General features: G+C 39.9%; 1 protein-coding gene across 1 annotated transcript in view; it reads left to right on the top strand.

Annotated features, from left to right (window-relative positions):
- The first annotated feature begins 2,505 nt into the window (after positions 1 to 2,505).
- Positions 2,506 to 12,345, top strand: part of INTS2 (integrator complex subunit 2) — a 48,161-nt gene continuing 38,321 nt past the window's right edge. Inside the window, exons 1-7 of the mRNA XM_072136445.1 lie at positions 2,506 to 2,789; positions 4,354 to 4,657; positions 8,232 to 8,370; positions 8,552 to 8,654; positions 9,675 to 9,788; positions 11,910 to 12,037; positions 12,119 to 12,292. Coding sequence (XP_071992546.1) covers positions 4,365 to 4,657; positions 8,232 to 8,370; positions 8,552 to 8,654; positions 9,675 to 9,788; positions 11,910 to 12,037; positions 12,119 to 12,292 — 951 coding nt within the window. The 5' untranslated portion in view covers positions 2,506 to 2,789; positions 4,354 to 4,364. The remainder of the gene's footprint in view (positions 2,790 to 4,353; positions 4,658 to 8,231; positions 8,371 to 8,551; positions 8,655 to 9,674; positions 9,789 to 11,909; positions 12,038 to 12,118; positions 12,293 to 12,345) is intronic.

Below are 12,345 nucleotides of genomic sequence, written 5' to 3'. Positions count from 1 at the left end.
GTGACACAGGGCAGATTTGAAAAAATGGGCCGTGTCAGGAAGGTGAAAAGTGGCTTCAGCGTTAAGGGGTTAATGGTGTGGGAAACAGTTGGCCATCCCACCCCAGCAATGTCCGGTTGCTGCTGATAACCAGCCAGATACAATGAAGCAACAGCAGGCTGACATAATTGGGGTCCATTGGGGAGCATGGCTTTTGGGCGTTCAAAGCTTAACAATACCAGGTTTTTATTCATTTAAAATGCTGGGTGTATAAAAATGTTGGATTTTCCAGAAACTACGTTACTAAATGTTAGAACTAAAAATAATAGCATCTTCTGCCATGTCATATAAAAACATCCAACCCTAGTCCTGACAAGCCTATGGCAACAACCCTAGCCTTGCTATCTGTAGCCTACTAACCCTATCCCTGCTAACCCTACAACATAAACACTAGCCCTGCTATACTCGGTAACCAATGCCCCCTAACCTTTAATCTGCTAACCCTAACCCTGGAGTAGGCTATAGCTAGTGAGCAGGCATGGGGAAGGAATGCCCCATGCCAGCCCACTGGTCTTATCACTTCCTCGGCTTGTAGTTTTCGTAAAGGCAGAAATGGACACGATTCCTGGCTGTGTGCTAGGTATTGTGACCATTTATGGGCTTGTATGCTAGAAAACAGATTTAAAAACTTAAATAATTCCTCCCCACAGACACCCTGAACAACCTGCTACCTCCAGTACACTCATTGGATAAAAACCTCTTGATTTTGAGGGTGATTCTGAAAATCACCTTTCCTGTTCTTAACTCCTTGAGACATGCTCGTAGCTTCTTTTCTTTCACGGACCATTTTCTTGGATCTATAACTCCCCCATATAAGTGTGCCCCAGTCCCAGTTTGAGGCATCCGTAATGAGGATCACTGGAGGCACGTAACATTGAATGACAGACAGGAGAATGATCATCAGTTTGTCCAGAGACTGCAAACTTCTGGTCCACTGATGCAGGATAGATAAGTGTAGTTTCCTTATATGTGTCTTTTCCCAGGATACTTCTTCTATGGCAGATGTGAGTATACCCAGAACCAACATCACTTTTTCGTTCTCAGACTAAGAATCAGACGCCTGACTGCTTTCTTCAGACGTTGGATAAGTTGATCACAAACCCCAAGTTCTGCTTGGTGGATGGGGCAAATGAGGACTTCCTTCATACTGATTATAAAGCCTTGTTCCTGTTGCCTTCAGAGCTATTGCCAGATTCCTTTAATTAAAGGAAACCTACCACTTGAAGTGGCAGGTTTCCGATGGCAATACCGGGCACCAGTTCAGGGTGAGCTGGTGCCGGAGCTTATTTTAGTTAGTGTTTTAAACCGCGGTATCGCGGTTTAAAACACTTTTTAAACTTTATAGCTGGCGCAGGCAGGTACGCGCTCGGCGCTTACCGTGCACGCGGCTACATAGGAAGTGAATTAGAGCCGCGTGCACGGTAAGCGCCGAGCGCGTACCTGCCTGCGCCGGCTATAACGTTTAAAAAGTGTTTTAAACCGCGATACCGCGGTTTAAAACACTAACTAAAATAAGCTCCGGCACCAGCTCACCCTGAGCTGGTGCCCGGTATTGCCATCGGAAACCTGCCACTACAAGTGGTAGGTTTCCTTTAAAAAAATCCTAAAAATTTAAATCACCCCCTGTCCCTAGAACTGATTGCAACAAATAATAATTTTTTTAGAAAAAGTGTTCAAAAGGTTGTACAGTTCCCAAAATGTTTGCAAAGAAAACCTTAGCTCATCCCACAAGAAATGACACCTCACACAGCTCTGTACACTGAAGTATGAAAAAGTTATTAGCACCAGAATATGGCAAAACAAAGTAAAAAAAAATTGAAACACAATAAAACCTATATAAATTTGGTTTACCAGTGATTGCACCAACCCAAAGAATAAAGTAGACATGTCATTTGGGACGCACAGTGAAATCCGTAAAAAACAAGTTCACAAGAAAATGGTGCACATGCATTTTTCCACCAATTTCACTGCATTTGGATTTTTTTCCCCACTTCCAAGCATGGAATATTAAATACCGTCACTGAGAAGTGCAGGCCCTCACACAGCTATTTACATGGAGAAAAGTTATAGATTTTTCAAGATGGGAAGTGAAAATGGAAATGCAAAAACAAAAAATGGCCAGGTCGTTAAGGGGTTAAAGACAAATGCAAGCTCCAAAGACATTCTCTTCAGTGACAGCAAGCTGGCACGTCAGTTTAATAGATCCGGCCCTCTATGTGTGCAGGACGTGCTCACTAGGAGAGATGGGAAATAAACATTAGGCAGAACCAGGGATTTCCCAGCCTCCTCCTCCTCACACAGTCTTTGGGTCCTTTCACAAAGAACGCGACAATCTCTACACGTAGAAACGCAGAAGTCAGCCAATCACAGGTTTTTTTTTATCATTATGGCTTCTCCTATTTGTGAATATCCTCCAAGCTTTTCGTTGGATGTAAAGAATGATAGGCGTGCCTAAGTAATACCGGAAGTGCATTGGAGCGCCTCCCACATACTTCCGGTTCCTCGGCGCACATTCATTCCTTGGTTACAGGTTGCGGGCTCTGTCGTATCGCAATAGAACATATAGCCATATAGACATAGAACTGAACGTGCCTAGCGTTATTGTGACCCTGCTCCTGTACGATGTTTCCGGAGACACGTCCCTGACGCCGGGTGTCTGCATTGCCGCGTCCTGTAGTGCGTCTCCTTGCGTCACCTGGGACCGGGAGCGCTCACGTTATACGACCGGCCTGTCTGCGGGGACGTATCAGGTACTAGTAGTGGACTGGCTGCTTTCCATACAGCTTTTACTTTCCTGGAAATAACCCAGAGCTGTACGATAGGAGTTCTGACTCTGGTGCAGCCATGGAACTCTAGTCCATTTGTGTGTATTTATGGGCTCAGAACTAGTGGACCTTATGTTTACATTTGAGGTTCAATGTCATTTGGCCAATTCTGCAAATTGATGCTTCTAGCCATAGCCTATAATTGCCCAAAGCAAATACTCTCCTCTCTAGAACCGATCAACAAATCCCTACCGTTAATTTCGCTGCTCAATTTTGATTTTCAAAAGTCATGCCTTTGGCCAACATTATTCACTTTCCTTCTTTTAGTGTTTTGTTCTGGGAACAGCAAGACAAAGATGTTGGCTGTATTCCAGACATAGATCTGATCTATGTCGTTCATCATTTTAATAGAAAGCATAGTGCTGCACCAGATTCATTAGATGTGCCGGAGCTCCTGATGGATATGTAATTTCTCAACCTTTAAAAAATGACTGAATATGGTCCATCTAGACGCTTGTTCACATAGCTGCTATTATACCGAGCCATAGTTTATGCAGGAAGAGATTTTGCTCCTTTAAGGACCTGGACCTTTTTTGTTTTTTTTATTTCTATTTTTCACTCCCCACAATCAAATCTATAACTTTTTTTTTTACACATAAAGAGCTGTGTGACGGCTTGTTTTCTGCGTAAAAAAACTGCATTTCATAGTGACGGTATTTATTCTTCCATGCCGTGTACTGGGAAGCGGGGGAAAAAAATTCAAAATGCAGTTAAATTTGTGAAAAAACGCATGTTCGCCGTTTTCTTGTGGGCTTGGATTTTAAGGCTTTCACTGTGGGTCCAAAATGACACTTTATTCTTTGGGTCGGTGTGATCACGACGATACCAAAATTTTCATGCATTTACAAAAATTAAAACCACCTGTACAAAAAAGATTTTAGACTTTATTTTCTGGCGCTTATAACTTTTTTATACTTTGGTGTAGGAGCTGTGGGTAGTGTCATTTTTTGCGACTTCTGATGAGGTTTTCGATGCTACCATTTTTAGGGCTGTACGACCTTCTGACTTTTTATAGAATTTTTTAATATTTTTCAAAATGGCCAAAAAAGTGCATTATTGGATGCGGCGATATCGAATGTGTTTATATTTTTTACTGTTTATTTATATTTATATCGGTTCTAAGGAAAGGGGGTAATTTGAATTTTTAGGGTTTTTTAATTATAATTTTTTTTTATTTTTACTATTTTTCAGACCCCCTAGGGTACTTTAACACTTGGTTGTCTGATCCTACCATATACTTCCATACAACAGTCTCCCACTTTTTAAGATATCCACTTACACTTACTTCCACTTAAAATTATAGTCAGAAAACTCAAATAAAAAGCTGGTTATTAAAAAAAAAAAAAAATCTAAATTTTTATTGCAACTTTAAGAGTAGATTTCTCCAGTTCTGAGAAGGGAGGTCAAATCTGATACCAGAATTGTGTTTATAGGCGCTAAGGGTTAACCTACCTTGTAGCAGAAAGTTGAATAATTGTTTCTTTTCCAGGAGTCGCCACAATGGGTGACAGTTCTTCTCTGCAGTATGTCAGCCCATATGCCTTTGAAGCAATGCAGAAAGTGGATGTAATACGGTTGGCTGCACTGAGTGATCCAGAGCTGAGGCTGCTGTTGCCCTGTCTTGTCCGTATGGCCTTATGTGCTCCAGCTGACCAGAGCCAAAGCTGGGCTCAGGACAAGAAATTGCTTCTCCGGCTTCTCTCTGGAGTGGAAGCGGTTAACTCAATTGTCGCCTTGCTTTCTGTAGATTTTCATGCACTAGAGCAGGATGCTAACAAAGAACAGCAACTAAGGTATGTGGCATGTTTTCATTATTTGTGTCATCAAGTCTTTTTGGCTAACTTGTCTAGAAATGAATGTAGTGGCTACCCTACAATTTAAAAAGAAAGGAGTAAGAAACAGGGCAAACCATTGTTTTGGCATTATCCTGTAGTGCTCATATCCTTTTTCTGATGCAGTGTACATAGAAAAGTAGTGAAAAATTTGTTGGATAGTGTGTGTGTGTGTGTGTGTGTGTGTGTGTGTGTGTGTGTGTGTGTTTTAATTTTCTTTTTCTTTCCATTGTCTTCTAAGGTATACTTTAACCGTTTCGCGACTGCCCGCCGAGTATTCACGGCGGCGGTCGGGTCGCACTGCATGGAGAGGGCTCACGGGCCGAGTAAGGGCCATAGCCGGTAAGTCTTTGCTGCATATTGCAGCAAAGGCTTACCGGTAACACCCGCGATAGGTGCTAGCAAAGCTGCCGGCAGCCTCAAAAAGATAGCGGCGCATGGGCGCCGCCATCTTACCTGGGATCGCCGCTCCCCGTGACGTCATCGGGGGGCGGCGATCCGTCTCCATGGTAGCCTCAGTCTTCCGAAGACCCGAGGCTATTTAGTTTTAACCCCTTCATTACAATGTGCTGATAGCACATTGTAATGAATGAGGAGGAAAATCCCCATATACTGCCATACTGTAGTATGCCAGTATATGATAGGATCGATCAGACAACCTAGGGTTAAAGTACCCTAGGCAGTCGGAAAAATAGTATAAATAAAAATAAAAAAATGTTTAAAAAAAAAAAAAATATAATAAAAAACCCTAAAATTTCAAATCACCCCCCTTTCCCTAGAACTGACATAAATATAAATAAACAGTAAAAATCATAAACACATCAGGTATCGACGCGTCCGAAAATGCCCGATCTATCAAAATATGATAACGTTTTTTCAATGCGTTTAACCCTGTAACGGAAAATAGCGCCCAAAGTCGAAAATGGCACTTTTTTGGCATTTTGAAAATATAAAAAAATCTATAAAAAGTGATCAAAAGGTCGGACAGTCCTAAAAATGATATCATTGTAAATATTATCAAATTTAACAAAAAATGACACCACCCACAGCTCCGTACACCAAAGTATAAAAAAGTTATTAGCGCCAGAAGTTGGCAAAATCAAAAAAATAATTTTTGTACAGGAGGTTTTAATTTTTGTAAATGTATGAAAAAATTATAAAACCTATACATATTTGGTATCCCCTTAATTGTACCAACCCAAAGAATAAAGTAGACATGTCATTTGGGGCGCTCAGTGAAAGACGTAATATCCAAGCCCACAAGAAAATGGCGCAAATGCATTTTTTCACCATTTACATTGCATTTGGAATTTTTTTCCCGCTTCCGAGTACATGGCATGGAATATTTAATACCATCACTATGAAGTGCAATTTGTTACGCAGAAAACAAGCCGTCACCCAGCTCTTTACGTGTAAAAATAAAAAAGTTATAGATTTTTGAAGGTGGGGAGTGAAAAATGAACATGAAAAAACAGGAAAGGGCCCGGTCCTTAACCGGTTAAAAGGGTTTTCCCATGAAAGAAAGTTCTCAAATTTTAATCCCCTGTTCATGTTCACACAATAAAGATAATTTTTGACCCCTTAATTTTATTCTGTTTTATTGCTGTTTTAGCTCCCATAACTCTGTGTGGGCGGTTACTCTCTAAGTAAGCACTTCATGATTCCTCTGTGCTATGAGATGCTATGTGCTGACAATGTGCTTAGATCAACAGGGTACAGTTTTATCTACACTTTAGCTTCTGCACAGTCTACTGACACATAGAGAGATGAGATAGATCAGAGTCATGAGATGGGTATAAGACACAACACACTTAACTCTGCTGCCTCACCTTATCAATAAAATAGTCTGCACTGCTATGCCTCCCCCTCCCAGAGCTTATCTGGTTTGTAGAGCAACAGCTGTTGTGTCCTCTCCACTCTTTCTAGAAGAATGGCTGAACCAGGAAGTGCCTGTGTCTGTAGTGTGCTTTCTGCCACCTATCCCTCCTTCTCCTGCAATGCAAGATAAGCTTGAGGGTATTGTCCGACCATAGTCATACAGTTGGATACAGGGATAACTAAAATTATAATCACCAGGACTAATAGACAGGTGGGAAGTGCATCTGTGAAATGCTGTATTTTTGTTAATAACATTGAATTGGAGGAAGTGAATTTTGTTAACCTTAGTATATTTAAGAATCTTGTCTTCGTGGGAATAGCACTTTAAACATAAAACCAACTCAAGACATGAAGTTGGCGATGCCAAGGCTGCCAGCTGTGCAAGCCTACAATTATGTTATATCCTGCGTCTGAACTGGCGCAGGGTATAGCTTGTGTGCAGGCACAGGAAAGGAATGCCACACAACACCACTGAGCACATTCCCCTTTCACACACCTCCATGCCCTCTTGGCTTGGAGGCGGCATAAAGAGGTAAATGTGGTAAAGTGTAGAATTCTGACACTATGTGTTGTGTAAATACTATTAAAATTTAATTAGCATCAAAACATAGAAAGGTTCCAAAGATATAAACATAAAGCAATGTTGTATAGTGTCTTGTGGCAATGTTATCACTATTGGGGTACATTCAGGCGGCCGTCTTGGGGGAATGTATATATTGCTGCAAATCTGGCAATGGCGGCCTGGTTTTTCCTGGTTGTGCGGCGGTTTCCGCGCTTTTCTTTATGGAGGGGTCAGCTACTACTCTCCAGCGCACAGCGGTATGGCATACGGCTGTGTGAATGTTACTGGTATAAATTGATGGTATATGGTATATTATCAAAAGACCATAAAAAAAAAAAGTGTTTAAAATTGAAATTAAAAGTGATTTGGTCTTGGATGGAGTGGCATTCTGCTACTCCAGTCAAATACCATAGAGTATTGCTTGCTCTATTGAGATCACATATGTTAGAATGACCAGGCAGGAAGCACCTGTGATTAGTAAGGATTGAACCATCCACCATAAACTTGCTGTATATACTTGAGTATAAGCCAAAGCTGTATATAAGTAGAGGCTTCTTATTTTGCCACAGAAAACGGGGAAAACCTAATCACTGGAGTATAAGCCTAGGTTGGGAACTGCTTTATTTACAGACTGCCCGCAGCATATAGCCATCCTTCCCACTAGCCCCCAGCATATAGTCTTTTGATATACTGTATACTATCAATAGTTTATACCACTAGTAGTGATAACATTCACCTGGGTACCCAATACTGTACTACATTGTTTTATGTTTTGATTCAATACATTTTAAAATATTTATTATTAACAATAGTTATTCTAGAGCAGTGATGGTGAACCTTTTAGGGACTGGGTGCCAAAACTACAAGCTAAAGCCACATATTTTTCACCAAGTGCCAAATGCATGTGTCTTCTGTACATATATGGTTTATTAATAGCTAACGTGCCACCTTCTGTAAATGGGTAAATAATTGCAATACCTGACGGTGCAATAGGAGTTATTATTTCAGGGATTACAGAAAATAAATATACAAACCCTGATGTCCCTGCATTGTTTTTTTTTTTTTTTTTAATAACTTGTATATTCTTCTCCACAGACATAAGCTTGGGGGAGGTACTGGAGAAAGTATCTTGGTATCACAGCTTCAGCATGGCCTGACATTGGAGTTTGAGCACAGTGATTCTCCTCGCCGGCTACGTCTGGTGCTCAGCGAGCTACTGGCTATAATAAATAAGGTATGAGTTTCTTATTTCTGGTTAAGTAGACCGTGCTTCTGCTTAGAATTTCTGCCTATTCTCTTGATTCTTTAATTTTTTTGGATAAAGATCATTGTTATGTTGACTCTATCACCTACAATGTACACATTTTTGAAATGTTGTTTTTAAACTAAACAAATTTTTGGGTTTTTTCTTGTAGGTTGCAGATTCGAATGGTGAATATTTCCTCAAGTCATCTGAGCTCTTTGAAAGTCCGGTGCACATGGAGGAAGCTGCGGATGTGCTATGCATCTTACAAGCTGGTAGTGTTTCGCCTGCATGTTTAATCTACTCTACATTTTAATGAATTAGAACTTTTTTAGCATCCCATTTAGTGCATTGTTGTCTCTACAAGATTATGCGAACACTTGTGTGACAAAGGATTGTCGCCCAAACCTGACTAACATAAACTCCTTATCTTTACTGTAAACCCATTTATGGACCAAGGTTCATGAGAGAGATCAGTCAGTGGCTGACAGGTATCTAATGTGTAGTGTATCTAATTGTGCCCATCAGCTTATATCAGGACTTAAAGGGAACCTGTTACCATGTTTTTCACAAATACAGGTAGTGGCAGGTTCCCATAGAGCCATAGTAACTATCTGACACCCTGCTTTTAGCTAAAAAATAGTTTCCCTCAGATTAAAATCAGAGTTCTAATCTTGCCTGGTATCTATCTTTGGAGCGAGTTGAGGGGTGTGGCCTAATGTCATGTGACCAGGGTGACATCATCAAAGGTCCTTAAGCTACTTAAAATAAGCAAACTGTACCCCATGTACATTTCTGACCACATAAAACAATCACAGCAGCCTCCATGGACTTCTACTCCTCTCCATGCAGGCTGCTGTAAGTTCATGTGATACAATATGCTGTGATTTCGTGAGATATGTTTGGTGTACAGTTTTCTAATGCTACAAAGATGTAGGACCTGCAATGTCACCCTGGTCACATGACATTATAGCTGCATACAGATATAACATGGAGAGGAGCTTCTGGATTCAGCCCGAGGAGCCCACGCCCACCTCAAATTGCAGTAGCCATGCTTAGATACCAGGTAAAACTATAAAGTTGAAAATATGGGGATCTAGGGGGAACAATTTTTAACTAATAGAAAGGTGTCAGTTAGTTACCTGGGCTATATGGGAACCTGTCACTACCTGTATTTGTGAAAAATGTGGTGACGGGTTGCCTTGAAGGTTCTGACAATAACTATTGTTCTAATTTCTGTAGTCATTAACGATATCAACCCGTCTACATAGTCTTTGCTTTTTTTTTTGTTGTAGAATTGCACACGCTGTTGCCCATCACAGACATGGCTGAAGCTCTCCTTCATGTTCGCAATGGAGCTTGGTTTCTTTGTTTATTGGTTGCAAATGTTCCTGATAGTTTTAATGAAGGTGAGATATTTATCACTGTAGCATCAATAACCCATATAATGGTCTAAGTGTTTTCCACTATAAAAGCATTACCAAATATGACCTTGGACAAACAGTAAAAAAAAAATGTTTTTGATTCATATTTTAAAAATATTATAATTAAGGGAAATAACAGAATAACTATGTATGTTTGGTATATCGGTGATTGTACTGTGGCTTCATTAATGTTTGCATTGGCAGTTTTCATATTGTCCTTCCATTATTTATAGCACGAGAAATGGCACAGCAGCAGCCAACATATTACCAGAAGCATGTCATAAGTTACCCTGTCTTAGAAGGAAACCTCTGCTGAACAGAAGACCTCCCATAATTAGTTTCTATACTATGAGAGTATAATAGAAAACCCCAAAGCAGATGTAAACTGCACCTAACCTTCACCCACAGAATATAGGTGTTTATTTCGCCACAAAATAAGTCACAAAAATAAACCCTGAAAAACATCCTGTCACTGTTCACATTTGCAGTTCCATTGCTTTGATTTTTTTTTTTTCCTAGTAACTATTTCATAGAAACTTACAAGTGGGCATGCATTTGCGATTGGGCCAAGGCCCTCCATGCAGCCTTTCAATTGCGTTTCAGAACGCAATTCATACTCTATGTAAATACAGCCTTTGCCTCATAGAAGATGGTTTTGTAAATAGAAAATAAGTAAAAGTAATGGCTTTTTGAAGCCTATGTACAAAATTTGAGATTGGCGTCAGGGGATTAACACAGAACCTGTCAGAAACAATAGGAAATTTGCTGTTGAATAATTCCCTTTAAACGGTTAAATTAAAACCACTTGTTTGGAACATTGTGTATGTGATTCCCATGGGGAAAATGCATCTGTTATTCGATTAGTGCCATCTAGTGGATGAAAACTGCAGTCTTTCAGAATCCATTTGCAAGCTGCTCAATCCCACTCCAATCCACAAACTTGATTTGCATCAATCATGGAACCCTCACTGATGTGGTGTATACACCCCTGGAAGCAACAAAGAATTACATGGAGGATTCTCACTTACTTTTTCACGATAATAAAGGGCTGCTCAAAAAGCATAACTTAGTGTCAGCAGGTTGAAGGGTTCTGAGATTGGGCCAGTTGGAGTTTGGGGTTTTCAAATAATCTTCTCCCTCACAGGGCTCATGTGGCTCTCCCTCCATAGGTCTACTTTCACTCACTTTTGAGGTAAAACTGCTTCCAACTAACACCTCCCACTTACTTTTAGAAATGCCATGTCCCCACTTGGGCTTGATCACAATCTTTTCCAGTGGTCGCTACAAATCTGAGCTACACAGAATGCATCACTTTAAATACTGGTCTCACTGTTGTGACATCTGTAATAGTGGTCTCTCATTGAAATGTTCCTCAGGCTTTTCAAATATATCTACTATGAACAATATACAAAAACTTACCGGAAGCGGTGAAAATAATTAGAGTACGTGCCTTTAATCTCGTATAAAAAGGCTATGAATTATATAAGGTAATACTGCAGTAATCTAATACAAATAAGTGTTATTTCATAATATTGAAATAATAACTAAAAAAAAGCCCACTCAGAAAATGATATTAATTCCTCCTAATAAATTACATAAGTCCCCCACAACAATTGGTAAACAGATAAGATAGCAAAAAAATATACCACAATTGGGATATTTCTTGTAAACTTCAGTGTGTGAGTGTATTGCTAAGAGATATAAGTACTAATACGAGCAGACCAAATATTTTGTATGTTACATCATTGCCCAGTGTGTTGCCCCAAACGCCATGTATATTCCCATTCCACTGATTAAGTTCATTGGTGTTTTTATTCATGTAAGTTTTCTATTATGCAAAAAACACTGTTTCCAGATCTTTTCAATCTTGCCAGATATTTTGACAATGGTTGTCTATTACATGCATTTATGTCTAGGTTTGTTTTGTGATAAAAATCTTAAATACAGCTCATTGATAGGGGTTTCAGCTGTTGTGTGATGTGGGTGACCTACCTTGTATATTGTTTATCAGCCCATTTCAGTAATATTAATCATCTAATAATCTTGTACATCAATCTAAACAGCAATATGTACACATTGTCAGTTATATTTTATGGGTTTGAATAGTTTGTAGAAGCCTGATAAAAAATGGTGAACGCCAAGATGAAAGTGCTGGTGGAAGACGAAGAACAGAAGCTCTTCGTCAGTTGTGTAAGATGAATCCATCACAGGCCCTTAAAGTTCGTGGCATGGTGGTAAGTAGTTTTCTGTTTCACACATACTTCACATATGCAGTGATCCTTGTAATTTTTTGGTGTGTGCCTTACTTGCAACAGGTAGAGGAATGTCACCTTCCGGGGCTTGGCGTAGCATTGACATTAGACCATACTAAGAATGAGGTTGGTGATGATGGTGTCAGCAACATGGTGTGCTTTGTAAGCGGGTTACTCCTTGGGACCAATGCCAAAGTTAGGACCTGGTTTGGAACATTTATACGCAATGGACAACTGGTAAGCCTTTCTTTTTGATGGTAAATAGCTTTTATCTAGTCTACATAGGAATA

The sequence above is a fragment of the Engystomops pustulosus genome, chromosome 2 (genome assembly GCF_040894005.1).
Source record: "Engystomops pustulosus chromosome 2, aEngPut4.maternal, whole genome shotgun sequence".
NCBI lineage: Eukaryota > Metazoa > Chordata > Amphibia > Anura > Leptodactylidae > Engystomops > Engystomops pustulosus.
Note: the sequence above shows the minus strand (reverse complement) of the source record. Positions and strands in the feature narration are given on the sequence as shown.